This window comes from Trichoplusia ni, chromosome 1, assembly GCF_003590095.1.
Source record: "Trichoplusia ni isolate ovarian cell line Hi5 chromosome 1, tn1, whole genome shotgun sequence".
Lineage (NCBI taxonomy): Eukaryota > Metazoa > Arthropoda > Insecta > Lepidoptera > Noctuidae > Trichoplusia > Trichoplusia ni.
Window position 1 is genome coordinate 10,814,601 of NC_039478.1, and position 21,737 is coordinate 10,836,337.

A 21,737-nucleotide genomic window follows, 5' to 3' on the forward strand; every position below is an offset into this window, starting at 1 on the left:
CGTTTTGAAGTCCTCTTGCTTCGCGACAAATCTTAATGGAATAGTTTCTTTTTCTTCATTAAATTATGCTTCGTTCTTTACTTTTTAATGTCTATCTTTTACCCGTACAATAATTCAATGGTCCCTGAATATTAAATTAAAATGTATTTCTAGTTTGTTGTTTATTACGTCGACAAGTGAACTAGATGCAATGTCTTTATTCTCTGTTACATATTTTCTTTTCTTTCTATTGTGTTGTTTATGTAAATGAATTCGTGAATGTATTAGAGGTGGTATAAATAGTTATGTATTTAACGGTGGTGACTTCGAGCCGCACTGACGCGTATAATGTGTTATTCAACTTATATTATGTCATGTTATAACTTTGTTCCGTCCTTCCGTGACGTCATTAGCGGAAGGTTTTTGTTGGAAACTTAAGTGTAAAGTTCGTGTGATGACTCATCATACTTTTTTTCTAAAATAATGGTTTTCGAACTACAGTTACCGAAATGTCGTTTTTCTGATGTCATTATGCTTGAAGATCTTGATGGGATCTGAAAGGTGACAAACACATTAATCTAGCAGGATCATCAACTTTTAATTAATGAAGTCCATATAAAAAGTAACTTGACCTTATTATTTGAAACGAAAGAAAAATTGTAATCAAATATTAAAGCAAATTTAATGAAGTTAACATTATGGGATTATGACCCGACAAAAAGTCGTTAATTTAATAATTCATATTCTTAACAATACTCATGGAATAGACAATGTTTGATCAAGTTAAGCTTATCTAATCTATTTTCAGAAGACATAGAATGAAAGCACTTACCTTAAAATGTCTGAAATATTTTCTTAAATAAGAGGGATGTTTCAGCCATCTTTTCCCTTTACGCTTGAAATAAGCTCTTAAAACTCGAGCAGGTATTAAGGCAACTCGTATTACAAAGACTCTGTCAAAATTCTAATCTTTTTGTATAATACAAAGAATGATTGCTCGCATTCTTGACGTCTTGTGATTCCCTACGGAATTCTAATGTTCGGGATAAAATGCTGAAATAGAATATCTCCTTGGAAATGTTGGAGAAATTCTCATTTGAGATGTTTCTGCACCTTTTTCCTTTTATGTGTGGGTATCTAAGTTTCATTTTAGTTGAGCATTTTCTATTTTTACTATTTGCAAAGACTCAGAAATTTTTGCTTAAAATTGTGGATGGCGGAGAACGGAGTCGATCCTTTTTATTCCACGATTCAGATACAGAATTAAAAAAATAAAGCTTCATTTGTCGCTACCGCTCAGTTCGATTCTTCAGCTCGATCACCCATAATCATGGGCTTAAGGCCCAATAATGTCAATCGTAATGTAAACAATCTATAAAACTTACGAAACGCGACAGTCCATTTCTGCAATAAGTGCTATCTCGTTCTACCTATGTATCCTCTTTGGAACATAACTAGAAATTAAATAGTTATTCTAGTTTCTGATGTTATCTGGTATAAAGCAACAATGGTGTATTGCAGCAAACTGTATCATTACTTGGATGGGTTCCGCGTGTGTCATCACAGTTTACGTGAGAATTGCGTTGTCTTCTGTAACAGTCTATTGCGTATTGGCTCACCTTTCACTCGGTATTTATGGGTTTTACGTCTGTAGCTAATTATGGATGATCCCTAAGTTAAGAGCGCTAGGATATAAAGATCGTATATTATTTGGTTAATAGATTTTTGGTTCTCTACGTTTCATTACGTCAGGCTGTGATTTAAGAATTCTACAAACTTCTAAAAAAGTTTTATCAAAGAGATTCCTTTTACCTAGTACGACACTTTCAATGCCAAAAGTGCTCATAATATTTGCGTAAAAATTACACGAAGATCAACATGTTATTAGAATTTTGGCATGCTCTATCTGGACGAGATTGGTGCTAAGCCGCTACATATTTCACCCATTTTATATAGTCGTATAAGAAGCTAAATTGTAACAAGAAATATCACGAGAATGCATTTACTCAGTATTACATACGTGAGTCATAACTTACGGCTTCGTGACGACGTTCTACGTTGTCGCGAAACGATTAGCTTTAATTATGCTCCATATGTTACGTTGCATCTTGACTGATTGCGGATATGTTGCAACTTGTACGCAGTTTTTTGCATGGTCGATATTGTTTCACTATTCTATGGTTATTATTTATAGCTTAGTGCATTCATTGGATTGAGAAACGATAAGCTGGAACTACCTATTGATCTTATATGGTCGGTGATCGCAAAGCAGCTGATATCATATACATTTTTATACAAATAAAGACTATTAAATTATATTCTACCATAGGATTTCAAATTCTGACCAGAATGAAGGTCTAAAACTGGCTTATTCAAGATAATAAATGATAGAAAAAACATTCAAATGATTGTCATGCATTTAAGAAGTTGTCTCCAATGACGAGCAAGCCTTTTCTTCTGATTTGCATGTATGCGCATAATTCATCTTTGCATTTGTAATAAATATTTACGTAGATGATATCATGCCATGTCACGTTTATGGAAATTTGGAATGATTCATTGGATGCATACTGCCTAAATAAATAGAATTAGACAATACTGGCTTAGCTTCGTTTTCTCTTCTTAAATCTTACGTGATTTTTTACGATCCTTATCAGTAATTAAAAATTTAATGTTATTGTTTGATGGAAGAGGTGTTGTTATTAAAAGAGATCATCAATTGCAAAGTAGAAACCATTTTGTGTAGTGAAAACTTCGTAGAAAAAAGGATCTATTTTATTTGTAAAATTAACAAAAAATAGTGCGTATTTATCTTCTGGCAGTTTTTACAAAGTATTCTCTAACGAAATAATTCGATTTTTAATCCAGTTGAAACTATTACGGATGGCGGTATTTGAAAACTCTTCTTTATGGTATTGAAACTGCTCTTAATAATAAAATTTTCGATTCCCTACAGGCTCGAGTGCCCCACCGTCGCCGGCGCGGGAGCACGACCAGGAGGTTCTGTCCAGGCTCAGCAGCACGGCGGAAAAGCAGCGCGCCACATTACGTCACCAGGAGCTGCAGCTGCAGGAGAAACAACAGCTGATTGACAGCGTGAGTTATATCATTATCATATATATGACAAACTTAACACATCATCATCATCATTCCCCTGCCCTTTGGTCAGAAATGTTACAATAGCTGTTATGACGTTACCGTTCCCTTGTTTCGCATAATACGCGATGTCGCTATCCGACGTCCGTGAACTCCATTCTACAAGATGTTTTATTTATTCAGTCTAAAAATACCCATAAATCCCAGGGAAAATAAAAAGATGTCCCAAAACTTGGAATTCGTTTAAAACTTTCGTATCGCAGTTTCAAGTGTCAAAGACCAATCATACTGTTTATGTGTTCTTGTAAAGACAAGACAGTTTTCAGCGAAGTTTTTGGAAAAGTAAATCTTTGCAGACTTGTTATAGTAGCCAAACTTCTGCTTATACAAAGAGTTATTTTCTTGTAAGTTTCGTCTTACAAAGTGTATATTTGATGAAGTGCTTACAGAAGAGATCAAGTTCTTAGGTTTTTCGAAAGTTTGTTTTCATTGCTTGAGCACGAAATGGTTGGTGAGAAAATTTTATAGGCGTCTTAGAAAATTTCAGTGAAGTTTTCATGTAAAATATTACATTCAGCTGAATTAAGCGAGAAGGGAGGCGAATCTAACATTTCAAGACTTCTTGAGGAAGAAGGGACAAAACTAGAAATTTATTAAGAAAGGAATTAACATAACCTTCTTGGACCAGAGTCCTTGATTCCATGAAATATCAATTCTATCACAATACATTTATGTTATAAACCTATGTTAATACAAAATCAATTTGATACCTGCCAATTATTCCGCTTCGTATAGTATTAGACAATAGCAATCAGAATTGTAAAGCCGTAGTCATGAAAGGGAATTAATGATTGAAATATGGTTATAATGGATGAATGGCATCAGTAAAGTGAACTGTAGAATCTGAAGGCTGATGTGAAACTACTAGAATTATATGAGTTGCTTTAGGAACTGGGTGTAAGTAAATGCCTACGAACCTTCTGCGGCTCATGGAGAGCTTTTAAATAAACAGTATTTTAGCTATTGGTTATCAACTTTGACAGTAATTATCCATTGATTCCATTTGGTTGAAAATTTGAAATGACCGCCTCTGTTGCCCAAAACGACAGTTCTTTTGCTAGTGTTTCAGGTCAGTAATTCTAAAAGTGGCATTTTCTAACAATTTCTTAGATTGTTGCATTTATGACAATAACAGTGCTTCCATAAATACAACGGCTATTAAATCTCTATAAAAGTACTTTCAAACTTATTTCTTCTATTTTGCATCCCAGCTTCATGGACATACCTGCCAGAGTTAGCGAAGACATAAATTGTGTCGTTTCTCATAAACTGAAAACGAGGCGTCGTAAACATTATCTTGTTTCTCAACGACGCCCTTAAGTCTATACTGTTAAGGTTCAATTTCGGACTGATTTGTCAGTCGGCTATTAAAGCTCGCCTTTTATGTGTCTGATAACAAAAAGACGGGGTATTTCGTCGTTGGGTTTAGTGTTTTGAATGCTAAAGACGTGTCTGGGAGGAAATTAGCAGTATGATGTGCCATTCTGGCTTTATTAACTTGTTGGATCATGGTTTGCGTTTATTTCTATTCGAAGTTATGAAAATTGTAATGATATTGCTCATTCAATGGATAGACTGTTATATAATTTTCGTTTTATCTTTGTGTAAAACGGTCATTTTTTATGCCCTACAAAACAGAAAAAGCACCGTTTTCCGATCGAGACGAAGTTTTTATCTGAATTTGCCTGCTTATTAGAGTTTAACTCATAAGTCTATTTCAGAGGCTTTATGATTAAAGCGGGCTTTGTCAAATTAATTATTTTAATAACGAATTAATTTGACAATGCTATTAGCTCGGCAGCTCAGCTTAACTGATGTTCCCGGCGCTCGGCGACGCTCCGTCATAATTTTATTTGTAAGAGATTGAATCAATAACTCTGGACGTCGGCACGCCTTCAATTTTATTAAAAATCCCTTTTCTTTTATTAGAATCTTTTGAATATTTTTCCGGAGCTGACACAATGCTTGCTTGGCATATCTTAAGATCTTAGATATGCTCTTGCGAAAAGGAGCTTTCAGATGCGTCATTTTATTTTACACAATTTTCGCCTCTCCTTATGCCATCTCCGTTTCCGTACCCGGCAAAAAATTATCAATGTTTTTTCTCTTACCTGAGGCTCAGGCATGTTAGATTCTAATAGGCTGTGACCACAAGTGTACTCTTGTCTGTCTTTTACTGGGTATAAAGTGAGAACGTAATGTAAGCTGCAATTGCAACATTACCCTATCCATATCTTAAGAATCTCAGTAGAAAAACTAGCATAATATTTTGTTCAATGCATACGTTTATGTTAGGTTTACTCCTACGTTCAGCACTGGACGAATATAGGCTGATGACGATGATAATGATGATACGTTTAAAGTCAGCCATTCAATATTTTAGTTCCATGCTTGCCAGTTCAAATCTTGAATTAACATTTCCACATCAAGTCTTACCTCTAAGCAGGTGCTTCAAACTTTTAATTTATTAATATAATCAAACATTACATAATGACGCGTTGAATACTCATGGTAATTGTTAATTGAATGGAAATGTTGTTGCGTAAGTCGTCGGCGTTAAGCGGATATCAAACGGAAGAAAATAATTATATAGGATAGATGCTATCAGCAGTGTTATGTGTGCTACAGCCAATTAAATTCGAAGACACAATCGATCATTCACTTGCAGTTCTAAATGAAAGATTTTACGGACACTTCGATTTGTTTCTTCCAGTTTTTGTCGTTTCTATTTCTAGATTCAGTCAGCCATACCAGTATTTTACATGGAGAGATTGCCTATTGGATTATCACTATCCATTTAGGATGGTAATCTCCGTACAAAAATAGACACAATTATGAACTCAAGAACGCATCAAGAATTTAAAGTTCTTGCTTTTTATCTGGCGTACCTCTTTCATGGTAAAGAAAAGTGAATATTCTTTGGAAGGCGATTCCCAGTGATGACCTTGACTACACATATCATTAGACTTAATTAGCTTATCGATGATATAATTTACATTTTCAATACATATCCGATGCGCTTCCGTTGTTGAGGACAAGCTAGAGATAACTTAGAAGACCACGCGGGTGCTGCCAAGGTTAGTTTTATCAGGGTATGGTTTCCATTGAACGTGTTTTATTTTGTGAAAACGAATCGCGCATTAAGGAATTTAATGTTTGTATCAAATTATTATTTAACATTCAAGTAAGAGGCGCACGCGGATTTTGAACAAGCATTCGTGGATCACAAGACATTTTGTCTTATGAGAGGGCAGAGAGGAACCATGACACGTCGCGCACGGCCGGGATTTGGCGTGGTGACTAAACCAAACATATAGCTTGCTTTGTCAAAAATGAAAAAAATTGTCACATCTCATGTAGAATCAAGTTTCTATCTCTATAACTCTACACTTCGTTTTTTTTTTCTACGATATACGATCCTTTACTTTACAAACTCCACACTTTAATCAAAATTCTACTTAAACACAGATCGGTTTCAGTCAAACACGTAGAAAGGCTTACGAAGGCTTACGCTTACAAAACATACTTGTTTGTGTTATAAGGCCCCTCTTAAAGACCTCTTAAGGCCTTTTAAAAGTTAGGTCCTAATTTTGTACTATATTATCGTTCACATAAATGGCGTTCATTTCATTGTTTATGTTTGTGTTGCAAACAATACACTTATCTTTGACCTTGCATTGAGGTGTCAGTTGATATTGTCGGCATCGTTTGATGTTATCCAGAGCAAATAACATAAGTGATTACTGAGACCAAGATCGATATTTTATTGAAAAACCTCATTGAAGTTAAGAGGTTGATCATAATATGAATCGATAAAAGGTTTTTCTTTATATTTACGTTTAAAATATTTAATAATAATGAAATTCCAATGTACAGATATTACATTTTTTTTTCTCATTTTATTTATATTCTTTCTTTATACAGCAGTTTCCTTAAGCATATTTATCAGGTAATTCCGACTGTTTTCGGACCGATTCCGAGTTTAATAAAAAACTGGGCTAGTGTGAGTTAGACTCACGACTTCGGTCGTATAGGCTGAAGAAAAACAAATCACCCCTAAATTTATTTTTTACCGGCCGACAAAATTGCTGTTGCTTAACCTCGTTTTTCTTTGTATTTGTTGTCATAGCGGAAGCAGAAATACACCATCTGTGTAAATTTAAACTGTCTTGCCTTCACTGTTCATGTGATACGGCCTGAAGGACAGACGAACAGACAGCGTAGTCTCAGTAGTGGGGCTATCCTGACTATTAAAAATTAAATTTTCACGGCTACACGATTTTGAATGACGGAATGTCATTCATGGGGATGTCTCAAAACTATATTAACTTGAATATATAAGGTATTGCAACGATTTGATTAGCGTTAGCGCCAGTGTACATATTATCCTTTTGTCTAGACATCTCTCACAAAAGAATGTAAATTAATTCTCAATTTAATTCATATTAAATCCAGTTTCATCAACACATCACACTGTATACAGAATGTCAAAGACGTTTAATAGTATGTAAAGCAAATTCCGCCCTCTCCATGATAGCTTACATAATAAGCTCAAAATGTCAGATGACATGCAAAGGTCACGAGGCCTACAGCCGGTGGTATTCAAAAACATATATTAAAACCTACAAGCATCTGTTCTGAAGTTTTTGTGGATGAATGTTTGGTGTACATGCTAAAACTACTCGAATAAAGTTGTCATTTAGATTTATGTGCGTACAATATTTTATTGTTTTGTGCTACATAAGGGGAAGAGGAACCCTGGTACAACTGCATCGTTATATGTCTATCTGTGAGACTCATTTAGAATACGATTAATGGAAGTGGGTGAAAAGAAAATATGCCGCACGTCGACCGCTAATGATTCGAAATAGCCCAACATTTATAATTTTGATCATTCTGATCGGAGTTAATGAAACGACATTCAGACATAAAAAGAAAAACAGCAGGCAGGGATCGTATTTAATAAGTCTAAAGTATATAAATCTGGCTTTTATAGACTTTGGCTACTTAAAAGTGTTAATTAGAAGACAAATGAGGTTAGGTGGTTTTTAAGGTTTTTTAAGCGGCTCCTAAATTTATGATTACACTTTTTTATGTTCTTGTAATGTTTTAATGTGTAGATATTACTTTGTTTATTAGATGATTAATATCTACTGAACATTTGGAAAGAAAAGGATTAGGCAGATATTTTTTTTCAACGTGTATACAATACATTGTTAAAATATAGAATTCTTTTCTTTTTTTATTATAATTTATGGACTGTGCCTATCCTTTGCGTTTGTGATACTCCAAGACCAAGATTATCCAAGACCAGGATCTGCAGCCTGAGCTTCACGGGAAGTTCTTTAGAAACACAAATATTAAAAAAAATCTGCATCTACTATCAAGAACTGGGCAATATTTCTCTTCAACAACCCTTCTTTACCTTGTCCAAAACTTAATTTATATAAATACTATGTATTTATATAAACAAATTTTGGTAACGGGACTGTTCAGACTCAAAGGTTGTTAACCCCTGCCTTTCAAAGTAATATTCATTTATCATTATCAAATCTGATAACAGCAATAAAACAATCAGTTCATTACGTAATACGTGAAATTACTCAATTGTATTACTTAAACGCCGTGAATATAATAAATCATTATATTACTGATAATTTTGTTAATCGGTCATATTTTATATGTGGGCCAGATGTTTTAATATTTACGTAATGTTATGGATAATGCAAATGGTTTGTTTGATTGCGTTAATTTGCAAACTATGGGGGGTATTTGCAATCTGTTCACAGTAATATTGCAGTAATATATTTTTGAAAATGTATTCAGTCGGCGTGGGCTGGTTCTAAGTGGCTCAGGATAGAGGATGACGGAAGAATTTTGGGGAACTTGCCCCTCAGTGGAACTCAATGGTTTACTGATAGATTCTATTTACATTATCAATGTTATATAATTCTGCAATATAATAGAGATATGATAGCCGCATACTACGATAAAACTGTCCTGATTAACAAATATGCATATTTATCAATTGGATTAAATTTATCTCATCCACTTAAGAAGTAAGTTCTCTTGAAGCCTCTCGACATTTTCCGCAATAAACAAAACACAACATCTCATATCTAGAACTCGTTAACTCTTTACAAATCCCGATATAAAAGTAAAACTAAAATTCAAACTTACTTCTCGACTTTAAGGTTTATTATCAAATGAAATAAACTTGTATATAACCTCTATCAGCCTGTAAAAGAAAATCAAACTTACTATTCAACTTTACAGTCTATATTCAAATGAAAATGATTTGTATATAAACTCTTTCAGCATCGTTTTAGGGTCGAGCTGAGGAAATAGGTTAATGCAGTACTTGAATATGAAGGGCTGCATAAATACAGATTGTAGGACGGTGCATCGAGGTGCTCTGACCTATATGCATGAATGATTTAGGGCTGTATGGCATGAACTTTGACCGGCTGGAGTGTTGCTACAGGTGATGTTTTTCCTCGAAAAGGTTGTATTTTTCGAAGTGTTATTTTTGCTTTTGCTTCTGTTATGAATGTGGCAGCATTTGTGGTAGAACGAAGTCAATGTTCGCATTAAGTATGCTCTCTTGGATGTACAATCTTCACTGTAGGATAGTTCAGTTTAAGAGTTGCTGTTTCGTCTCGTATTATACAATTACAGATACACTTTTGACTGCATTGATAGTCTACTGGTACATGGCACCAAACCTAGGCCGCGCTGTGCCGCGAGTCAATCCTCGCGTGGGACAAGCATTCGTATTATCGCGAATACATGTGACTTTAAAGTTTGTTGAACTCCCCGCAATACAAGGATTAAATTCCTTAGTAATTGAGTCATTAAGAAAATCTAATTTGAATAAGAAGCTACGAAGATACTTAATGATGAATAACGCATTTATTGAATATGTACTTAAAATGCGTCTTCATAACGCACACATTAAGGCTGAGTCCTTGGCTTTCTGCTATTATTGTTACAGACACGAAACGAATATTTTATAACCAATGGATAATCGGTTAAGAACATGTTTAAATGTAAACAATGTTTCTTAAGCACTTTAAATCATGCCATCCAAACGAAGATTTGATTGGAAAGCCTACTAATACTATAAACGCGAACGTTTGTAAGTATTTATGTATCTAAGTATCAGTACATCAGTTAATCAGTATTGCTATAAAGTCGTACTATAAAGACTGCTGTCACAGTCCTACACATTTGAAGATTTCGTTCCTTTTCCTTTTCTAATACAAAGTTATACTGTCTAGGACCTACAGCGCAGGCTTTTGCTGCTTCACTGAGCTATGCGTTCAGCTAGTTTGGTGTAACTCAATATGACTCAAGTCATTTGGGAACGCGCCAAATGGTGCAGTGTTAACTGTCTCTCCATATAAAAATGTTTATTCTGAATTTCTGACCATACAGGAAACTGTTACTAAAATATTGGTATCAAGTCATTATAAATGATTGCTGAATATGTATATGAATGTCTTTTTCATACTTTTAAACACGGTTTCATACCTATACCTCAAAATATACGACTCCTGAACTAAGGAATACCATCTATGCGTCGCGGGGTATCACTGACATCCAGAATGAAAACAAGCATTCCTGGACCCCACAAACGCTTGTCCCATTATGGAATCGTACTCGCCACAGGTCGCTCACTGTGGGTTTTGCTTTGTCAAATTCAACCACTCGACTATCCATGCTGTGTGTCATTTAATTTCGAAACAAGAAAAAATCGTCCCAAACTACTTAAAAGCTAATTGCAAAAAGGACACTTCGCACGGCTAAGTGATATTCTAAAATATCTGTTTATCTTTTCTTCTATTTGAAAATTATAGTGTTCATAAAATCTAAAGACAAAAATTTTCCTCTTTCAGTTCGTAACAAGCCGATATTTTGGAAATTTCGTTTGAACGAAAAAGCATTGTAATTTCTATAGATTTTTATTCCAACTTTTTATCCTTTTTCAGGAATTGCGTTTTATTAGGCGCAGAGGTAAAAGTGGATATAAACTAAATTCTATTAGCCGGGTTAAGTAACTAGCTACAGTAACTACATCGTTAACCTTTAATTTGGTGTAAGCTATTACGTGTGGGGCGTGCCGACCGAATTTAATATGGTTTACGAGTAATTTGCTCTCGGAAATAAATTAACTAGTTAGGCTTCGATTCCAGGGAGTGTACGTATTAGTACTTAGCAGAATTAAGGGCTTTTCCAATGTAACATAAGTTTTAGGTTATGTAAAAAAAACGTTAATATTTTTTGAGCAAAGCGAAAGAAAAACATTTTATAAAGTAAAGCCTCTATGAACGGGATGTATAATTTTGAAAATCAATCGGATAGATTAGGAAATGTCGAATGCCAGTTATTTTTTCATTATTCATAATAATATGTCTTTAACCAAAGTGGATAGCCATCGATTTTCGTTTTACGTCTTATAATATTTTTATGTCGTATAATCAGCTAATGGTAGTCGAAATACACTCAAGGCATATTTCAATATTTTTTGGTTTATAGCTTTCTATGTTAATTATTCAAGAGGAACAGACGAAGACTTATTTACTTCAATTTTAATCTTCAATGTTATTTTTGTGAAATCCCTGTGTCTTGACTCCTCTTTTTTTGTAAATACATACTTCCAAGTTCATGATATTAGTAATCACCCACTTCTGGGCGTCTTCCTCTTTTTTTTCATATGAATCGTTCATCCAGATGTTTAGCAGCAAACCTGTTCTACATTGACATAGGCTTATTTGACCAAATCCACACCCCTATATAAGCTAACAAAAAATCTCGCAATTTCTTTCTTAACTACAAAATTTAGAGAAACAAGTATTTCTGTCAATACAATATTTTGTTTCACTAAACATTCTGGCTACCAGTACAGTCATACGATATCCATATTAGATTTCGTTTAAGCAACCGACTGTGTCTGCGTCTAACGATAGCCTTTTATTTTACAACTACTGTTTCTAATGTTTACCTTCGACATAATGTACCTACGAGGAAAACATAGATTTTCCTTTTAGATATGTATATCGAAATTCAAGCCATATTAAATAAGGTGATGTGGAGGTTTTGAGGTATGATCGAAAAGAGGTTCGAGTATTTTTTCCATGCTTTAATATTTTTATAGAGAACTAGCGAATATGGTGCCACGGTAACATAATATCGGAGTAAAAAATATCTTGTGTTAATCCTTATTATAAACTTCTGCGTACCAAGTTTCGTCTAAATCCGCTCAGTGGTTTTGCGTGAAAAAGGAACAAAGATCAAAGCATACCGACTCATGCGTTTAAAATATTAGTATGATTGCATAAAACGAGTCTCTCACATATGTGTCTTAATTATTTATTTATTACCTTAACCAACAATTGTTTACACCTACGTCTCTTACTTAATGACTACAAATGTGTCTCATTTATGTCACGCAATATACGATATGACAAAGATGAAGACATATTATACATGAGAAAGTTACCGACATATACCATCATTTTCTTTATATTTGGCTTGTATTTTTATATTTCGGAGTGAACTGAACAGTAAAAAGAGAAAACCTTTTGCTCATTTTTTTGCAATTAGTACACGCCAAATGAATACAATCTAAAAATAAAGTGGCTTTAAAAACATTTAACCACCCTCCAAATTGAAAAGAAAATTTTCTCCATTAAGCTCTTTTCTTGTCGGGTATCCGCCTAAAAGGCTGCGCGGAGGGCAGAAACATTGTTGCATGATATTTCTGTTTTTCGAAGATTGGAGAGGGACTTGCGATACTGAGAATTCAGTAAATAAACAAAGAAAATAATGGTTTCCCATCACATTTATGAGCGTTCCAACCGTTGCTTCACCTCAATTTTTAAAACTCAAAAAATGCCACGTTATAAGTGTCATAGGCATACAAAACCCTATATAGATCGCCCAACAAATTGGACGCGTATGAGCTGGAAATATAATTATAATTTTCTATTACACTCTGACTTGAATACCAAATAAAAACCCTTTATTACGTAAAATAAGCTCCAAAACGTGTAATACGTTTCAAATTCCCAACCATCATAACTCGCACACACAAGCGAGATTCAATCTTATTTTAAAAGGAAAACGATGTTGCTGCTCTCATAACTGTCAGAGCGGAGTTACAGGGTGTAACCTAATTATTACGGGGAGACGGCCAAATTACCGTCCGCTGGCCTCCGCTTGCCACCGCCAAAGCGAATATAGCGTCTGGACTGAAACGTTTGTAATTTGAAAACTGTTCTTGTAGTCTGTAAGTCTGTATCTAGGAATCTGCTATTGTGGAAGCAAGATGGCGCTCTTAACTTACTGATTTTTAATTAAATATTTGTACTGTACTGCTCTTATGACTATTGGCAAAGTGGAAGCGAGATAGCTCGCTACACTGACAGTAATTCCGTCTCACAGCCGTTTCAAGGCTCGTGATAAGCGATGATGAATGTCGTAGCAAATCCTTTGGAATTTTCTACAAAAAAGAACAAGATTTTCGTTCGGGGTTAATGTTGGACGCTTAAAAGGAAAATATTTTTGTCAGCTGATGAAATGAAGACGTATGCTCTGGATGTGAGGTTGTGGGTGTATATCACTTATCCAGAAAGCTTTTGAAGCGTATTGTATAGCGTAGCGGATCGTGTTGCATAAAGTAAGGAAGAGCTACTGCGATAATATGTTATACTCTTCATAGCATCGGGTTTCAATTTATGTCAATGTTTCAATGTGGTGAATACACATGACTTTTTGACGTGGTCTCTGAAGTTAACCTGGGCGTTGGCTTTGACCGATTCGCCGGACTTATTGGCGAGGCTTCAAAAGTCTAGAGCAAAAGCAAAAACAAAAACCTGATTGCGTTAGCGTAGCGTAAGGAACGCCCCTTTGGGGTTCGGTCTTCGACTTAGTGCAAAGGCAAAACAGCGAAATAGGGCTGGATATAGTATCATTACTACTAGTTCTGGCCATTATTTCCAGCCGGATCGGACCAACATCAACAAGGGACGGATTTAACTTAAGTGCTCAAAATCGCTTGCATGAACGATACTTCGCTAAGTGACATCCTAAAAGTCCATTTGTCTCTAAATTCCACCTCATAATGACAAAGACATCACATAACGGTGACATTTACTACGCGTCGTTCTTGAACACGATTGCTAGTACGTACCAACTGTTCGACTAATCCCGGATTCAGAACATGCTTATCTGCAATTCGATCTAACATCGTTCCTAATTCGCTACAAGCCCGTTTGGCGTTGGTCATGTACCGGGTTTAACCCCGTGTCACCTCACCCTGTTTGGAATACATTAGTGGATACTTAGTCTAATCTAACGCCCTGTATTCATGGACGTTGACAGCAATTATATTTGCATTTATGGGGCTTAGCTAAGGGGTCATTTCTGTCTGATGGCATAAGTACTTTTGGTGTATTTACGTTTTGTGGTACCTAGCATGAAGTTCAGTGGAAAGAGCTGGGTTAAGCCAGCGATCGTTCATAGTCCTTAGGACTACGTGTGGATTTTTATTTTTTTTAAAGCTTGTAAAATTAAAAGAACTAAAGTGATGTTAACTTTGTTGACCATTTACTATTTGGCTTCGATAAAAGATAATAACAACATATGCCAATATTTTTTGTCCATCTTCTTTTTCAGTCTTGTAATAAATTACGCCTTTATAAATATAAATGTTATTAAGCTTACTGGGTTGTAAATAACGCGCTCCAATTTGTTGCTTTCCCTCGAAGGGGAATACTTGTGGGATTTGCTCAGCCTAACTTAAATTTTTTGTTCGATGTTTTGCGAAAGTTGAAATACCCACTATGGCGTTGAGCTTATGAGCATGAAAAGAAATGCCAATGGGATTATATATGACGTTATTTATTTTCAGTTATTATAATATCTACATATTATTTTTTTAATACTTCTCACACAAAAAATGTACGAATGCACACTTATTGCCTGAGGCATTCTATACCAGTCAACCATGAGACATGCATTAATATCACGGTTTTTTATAGCTTGTAGTCTAAGCCGCTTGTTGGGTTAAGAAAAGGAAACAGCAACAATACTATCCTTTATAAAGCTTGTATAAAATATTCCTATTTTAGGGTTTCATTTCATACCCGTCGCGAATCACGCCCGAGGCATTCCTTATCAACCTAAGAACGAAGCTGTTAACAAAAGTTTAATAACTATAAAAAAATGAAGCATACCCGTGGCTGAATTTGCGTTGGCAAATTTTGAACTGCCCCAAATTCTAGTTTAGTTAGCAACTACTTGCCGGGCTTAAAATAACTTTTGCACGTAATTCCGCGCCGTTATGTTCCACTACTGTATTTCCTCATTAAATATTACCCCTTAATTTATTCCGTCATTCCAGAGGTTTGCGCGGCGTGGGCGGGGTCGTGCAGACCGAGTTGCTTTGATAACCTTCAAAGGGTTTGTTTTAGTCAGCTGGTTGTTTTTTTAAGAAAGCTTTTGTCACGACCGATTCTTTGATAAATTCGATCCGCCTTTGTTATTACAATTTTCTTTTTCTGAATTTAAATGGTCTTTTTAATAAGTCTTTATATTGTTTTCGTGGCCTTTATATAATTTAAGAATATCTATAGAAATTCTTTCTAACACTCCAACGTCTTCACAATTGTTTTCTCTTTCCACGAAAATCAGTGTTATTATTATTATTCCAGTATCTATTGACGATATAAATAGCCTTGTAGATCGACAATATAAAGCCCCCCGAATCCTCACAATGGTGATAAGATATCAAGAAATCAATTGTTCATGTCCAAACATTCTTATCAACCTACTTATCACCACCTTTACGTCAAATAGATCTACAAACATATACGTACACTTTACAAATCATCACGTGTTACACGAAATTTAATAAATATTTTGAATAAATAAACGCACGTTTTAAAGAGTTCCGTTCGTGTATTAAAATGGCAATTTTGGACACTTTGCAGTTGACGAATCAAGTGGAGAAGTTGGCGCAGGTCAGCCGGGATCTTCGGCGGAAACATAAGCAGATACAGAATCAGGTTAGTCTATATTCAGTTATATGTTTGCCATCTTGGAACCTGCCATCACCTCTCAAAGAATGACACAGCAGTTATGGCAGAGGTATGCGTGGGATAGCGCCCCTTGTGGGCGGTGAAGGTTTTAAGAGGGGTTATCTTCAGAACAAAAAATACCTAGCTCACAACTATTTATTTCATTTCAAGTTATAATGGTTTTTAATTAGCTCATAAAATAGACGCCATTTTTAGTTTAAGTGCCTTCGTCAAAATATCTTGTCAGGACGGCAGATAGGCAGACGGCAGGCTTGAATAACTGCAACAGACTTGGATTAAGAGATGTTGGCATTAGTGCCCTGGGTTGATTAACTTTATCTAATAACAGATTAGGATCAGTAATGGGTATAGCTGGCAAGCGCTAAATATATATTATTTTATGATTATTTAAGTCATCGTTGCCACCCCCCCTTTTACATAAGTAGTTTAGATCACGTGACTTATGATAAGTAATGGGCGTGTTTGCGTTCGTATAAAATATAGACAATATTTAAGTTAATAAATACTTACTGCCGCGGTAAGGATGTAAGTATTAAATTGACACCTCGCATATTCTCAAGGTTAATTCTAATTATTATTCGTACTTTTTTACATGTACATCTTAGATTATTTAATAATTTATTAAAAAAGCATGTGAAAATAACGTGGGATCCTAATATTTTACTTATTCTTATTCCTATGTATTTTAATTAAAAATGTTATGAATACCTCTATTACTATAATCTTAAGGTTCTTATTCGTCCAAAATCTCAAAACGCTACTAGGATAGATAAATGTTCATAAATGTAAGTCTGCCGGATTTCTAGTCGATCTTTTATGACATAGCCTTTAGGGATTAACTTGGCTCACGCAATATGACGTAAGACCAGCAGTAATGTTTGAAATGTCATATTGATGGCTGGGGCGAGTCTGGCATTAAGTCTGAGTTATGTTAGGGTCCCCTTTATATAATACGTAGGTTAGACCTATGTCTGGGTTCGGGGATTAGGGAATGCGTTATATTTGAGTTTAGTTTGTAATGTGTTTGGATTCGTGTTTCTGAAAGGTTGTTCAATAGAAGAAAACTGGTTAAGTGGTAGTCGGACTTGTGAAACTGGGGTTTGCGTGCAAATAAGCTAAGGGAAAAGAAATTTGTTTAAACAAGATCACTCGTCAAATTTATGACCGTGCGAAACATTGCTTTTTCGATTCTTTGTTGGTGTATTGGCAATAGAAATGGGTCATCGGTTAAAATTGTAACTTAATTGTGTCAACAACGTGCAGACAGAAAGCATAGCCTTAGTAACTAATAGGATTTTTATGTTGTTATTTAGTTGTCAAAAACAAGTTAAATTTAATAAAGTATTACAATTAAATTAATAAAGACAGTAAAGCTAGCTTGCTTTCATTCACCATATATTTCGCATAAGAATATATTGTTGCAAGTTTATGTCAGTTTACAATTGAATTAGCTATCTACTAAACTCAAACTTTAATATAAACGTAATAACAAAATCATAGTTTGTAGATGAAATTGTTCTTAGTAAGTTGCGAGCACATATTTGTGGACCAAGTTTGTTAGTATAAACTATCTCGCCAGCGAAGTCTTTAATAAACCTCCGTTTTAATGAAGATGAAAATACATCTTTACTACTTACGAGGCTAGTTTTGATCTACAGTTTTTCTCTCAAAACCTACTACTGGCTGTAACATTTAAAAACATGATAACCGAACATAAGTTGGGTTACAATAAGATATTATACGTCGCGAAAAGTGAGTTTTTCGATTATTCATTTTATTTTATTTTCATAGAAAATAAGATTTTTTAAACTAACGCGTGAAATACAATTAATAGATACGAGAATAATGTTAAATAAATATTTTGTTTTAAATATTGTGCTTTGATGAAAGGTAAATTCTAACATTGTGTCTATTTTTCATTGGCTTATTATTACGTTAGTTATGAAAAATCTACGTCAAAATATTTTATTAAAAAAACTTAATAAAAAAGCACAACGAACCCATTCAACAATAATTTATTTTAAAAAATATATTTCGTTACACAACTCAAATTCGCGTCCATTTTCTTTGATACAACTATCTCCGCTAAGCAACTTTAAATTAATCTTGCTCTAACTTAAACAATTATTATTTTATTAAAGAATATTATGAAATGAAAAGATAGGGGTGAACGTCGAAATAACTACAGGAGAAAAAAAAGAAAAATTGGTTTAGCACAATACTTCTCAGACCACCAAACATGGTAACAACGTTTGACCCAACATTTGCATCGTAATTTAATTGAACAATGTAAGCAAACATACAAATAAAAAGTTGGTCCCACATCCCTTTGTGCTCAAAACAAACATGTGTCCGTACACAGGAACCATCCCTTTGTCCCGTGTCAACGGGGCTCTGCGCGACAATCAACGTGTTTAGAATATTCGGTATTCCGAACATCCGTAGTGCGAATAATTTACAGAAATTATGTCTCGGAAAATGAACTTTAACACTTTGACTTTAAGGCTGTCGAAAATTGATGGCTAGTTCTATAGGTATAGATACTATACTATGAGCTCGTTGAAGTACGGTTGTAGCGATTGTGCGAGCGGGAAGCCAATACAAAGTGAAGGATGTGGTCTCGTTCGCACAATAACACGAATTTTACTTTGAAACAAGTACTGATGGTTGGGTAGAAATAATGATGTCGAGATTTAAATATTGCAATATTTATACCGCATGTTTATTCTGTACTGCGTTTTATAGATTCATGAATATCTGATGTGGTAGAAGTATGGTTGCACTGTAGGTTGCTGGTTTTTAAACACTTTTATGATATTTAAAAAAGGGGTTTATTATTCAGAGCTTGAGTTTATTCACTGCATAGCAATGACAGTTACCCCTTTGTATTATTTTGGTTACTAGAGGTCTTTTAATAAAACTCGGATATGAAACGAATATAATTTCCATTTTCAGTTGACTCTAACAAGGAGGATTCATTTTCAATCAAATTGATTCTCAATTCTTTTGTTACCTTAGAACTTCATAGTGGATGAATGTTGATCCTTTTTTCGGGTATCTTTCAGTCGGTCCCAAAAAAAATCATCACGTCTTTTTCAGTACTTTGTACTTGAAGTGGGATGGACGTCTTTGTTGTAAAAAATATATATTCTAGATAAGAACACCACAGCCAGTTTCTTATTCTCTTACATTTAGATGTAAATTTTAACAAATCATTCAACTCTGCATATACAACCCTCAAAATTACAGTATAGTAAACTTAGTTTAATATTTACGATGCAATGCTCGCCGTGTGATGCGCCACTCAAACATGCCCTCGTCGCCGCAGAAAGATCGTGGTTGTGCATTAATGTTCCATGAGAATTTAATGCCTCGACTGCTGTGGGTTTCTGTGGAGAGATACTTTGCTATTTTTGGGTTCACTTGCTCAGAATGCAAAAAAGAGTGCTATTATTGCCGAAACAAATTCATACAGTTTGACGATTTTTTGAGCTGTGTAAAATTGTATGCCATTATTTTAATTAAGTTCAATAAATAAATTTGAACTTTTAATGTGCTTTTTTCTAGTGTAATGTGTATGTAAATGACAGCATTATTAGCTACTTCTTTAATTAAAATAATATGTGAACTTTAGACCCTGGCCACCTGGTACAATCCATCTGACTACATTAATTTTATTTTGCATTCAACAAAATACAAATTATATGTACCTATTTATGGTGTATCAGACGTAAGAATAGAATAGAATTTATATTTATATTTTTTTATTATTTTATTAAGCACCTCGTTTATTCTCTTAAAAGTCTTATGAACCATGCGACATGTGATTTGTTTTCTCAAAACATATCACACTAAAATAAAAACAGAAACTGTTCCCTTCTTCTAACTAAATTATAGCACAGGATACATTACAGTTTTCGCCTCACGCCCGGAAGAACCATATACAAATACAACATCCATTACTACATACATTTTGAAACGTCTATATCGTATATTTAAAGGAAGAAATATCGTGCAAGCATTACATTGCGTAGCAGCACAGCAATATATAATCACAAGAAATAACATGAAAGTTGTAAAAGTAGCCATGCAGTAGCAGAGTGGTTAAGGTCATCACGCCAAACCCAATTTGCTCGACGTGTCGCGGGTACGACATACGATGATGCGGGAGTAAAAAAAAATACTTTGCGTAGCCACTAAGCTATGATATCAAAACTGACATATCATCGCAAGCAATATATCGATACTCACAAGAAATAACATGGAAGTAATACTTTGCGTAGCCACGAAGCTACGGTATAAAACTGATACATTATCGCCAGCAATGTATCAAAACTCACACGATATTCTCGCTTCGTCTCAATCAGATTTAAGGTGACTATTCGAGTTTTGCGTTTTTGTTAGATGCAGTCCGAAATGTATAGACTTTGACCCAATTCGCGTTATCCGATTTTCATCCATCATCTGAATGTATGTGTGCACTGTATGTATTTTTGTGATTTGTAGATTTGTAAGACCTAGATATTGCGTATCGTACAGGCTAGATTTTATTGTTAGTTTTTGGTTGAGCAAGTAAATTAACTATTTCCGTTTAAGATGGCATGGGTACACAACTTTACAGAAGAGCTCGTTATATTAATTTTATTCATAATTCAAATGGACTGGTGTGAAGGACATGTCGAAGCAATAATTTATTAAATTTAATTTTAAAACAGTAGTTTTTATTTACCATTGTTGCTAATGCATTATTACTTAAAAATAACTGAATTTAAGTCGCACGAATATACGTTTAAATATACGTATTATCTCAGATGATCAACAATCATTAACAGAGTAAATACGTACAATTATAAAGTATTGACCAACGCTTTCCTCAAAACCGATATATTTTCAAGAAACTGGTTCGTACACATTGTTCACCAGTGTGAGACGTATCGCCCTCGTTTTCATTTCTGTCAACGTTTAGCAATACTAGATATTAATACCCCACTGATAATACGTTGCGTACCAATTTACTTCTATGATTTTTGGAAGAGAATTCTGTGGTTCCTTAGCTTATTACTACTATTTTATACATTTCTGTCGAGGATCCGATGAGTCGTAATGTTATTCAGTAACTGTCAGTCTTATCTTCGTTAAATATTGTTCGTTCAACCTTTATTGGAGCAACCGTTTTTGGTGTGAATTATTTATATTTGTTGTTCCAATTCACATCACAAATTTTACCTCAAAATGACTGTCAGCACGGCTTCCTTTCAGTACCCATGTGTTTGTCTGTCGCGCTTACATGCACATCGGATTTTCTATAAAAATAAATCAATTGACAGTACCCAGATTCGCCCATCCTTTCGAACGATTTTTGCTTCTGCTACAAGAAAAGAAAGACTATTTATTTTTGCGGAATAAACCAGATGCATCCATCTAGCTATTGTCTTAAATTCAGGTCTACTCTTATAAGGGCCCAATTTTCCTACTTTGATATGCATAACAGCTTCTAAA

General features: G+C 34.6%; 1 protein-coding gene across 5 annotated transcripts in view; it reads left to right on the forward strand.

Annotated features, from left to right (window-relative positions):
- Positions 1 to 21,737, forward strand: part of LOC113494283 (RILP-like protein homolog) — a 48,033-nt gene that overhangs the window by 18,755 nt on the left and 7,541 nt on the right. For all 5 annotated transcript variants that reach the window (XM_026872562.1, XM_026872568.1, XM_026872577.1 and 2 more), the window contains exons 3-4: positions 2,936 to 3,075; positions 16,131 to 16,205. In XM_026872562.1, the coding sequence (XP_026728363.1) occupies positions 2,936 to 3,075; positions 16,131 to 16,205 (215 nt within the window). The remainder of the gene's footprint in view (positions 1 to 2,935; positions 3,076 to 16,130; positions 16,206 to 21,737) is intronic.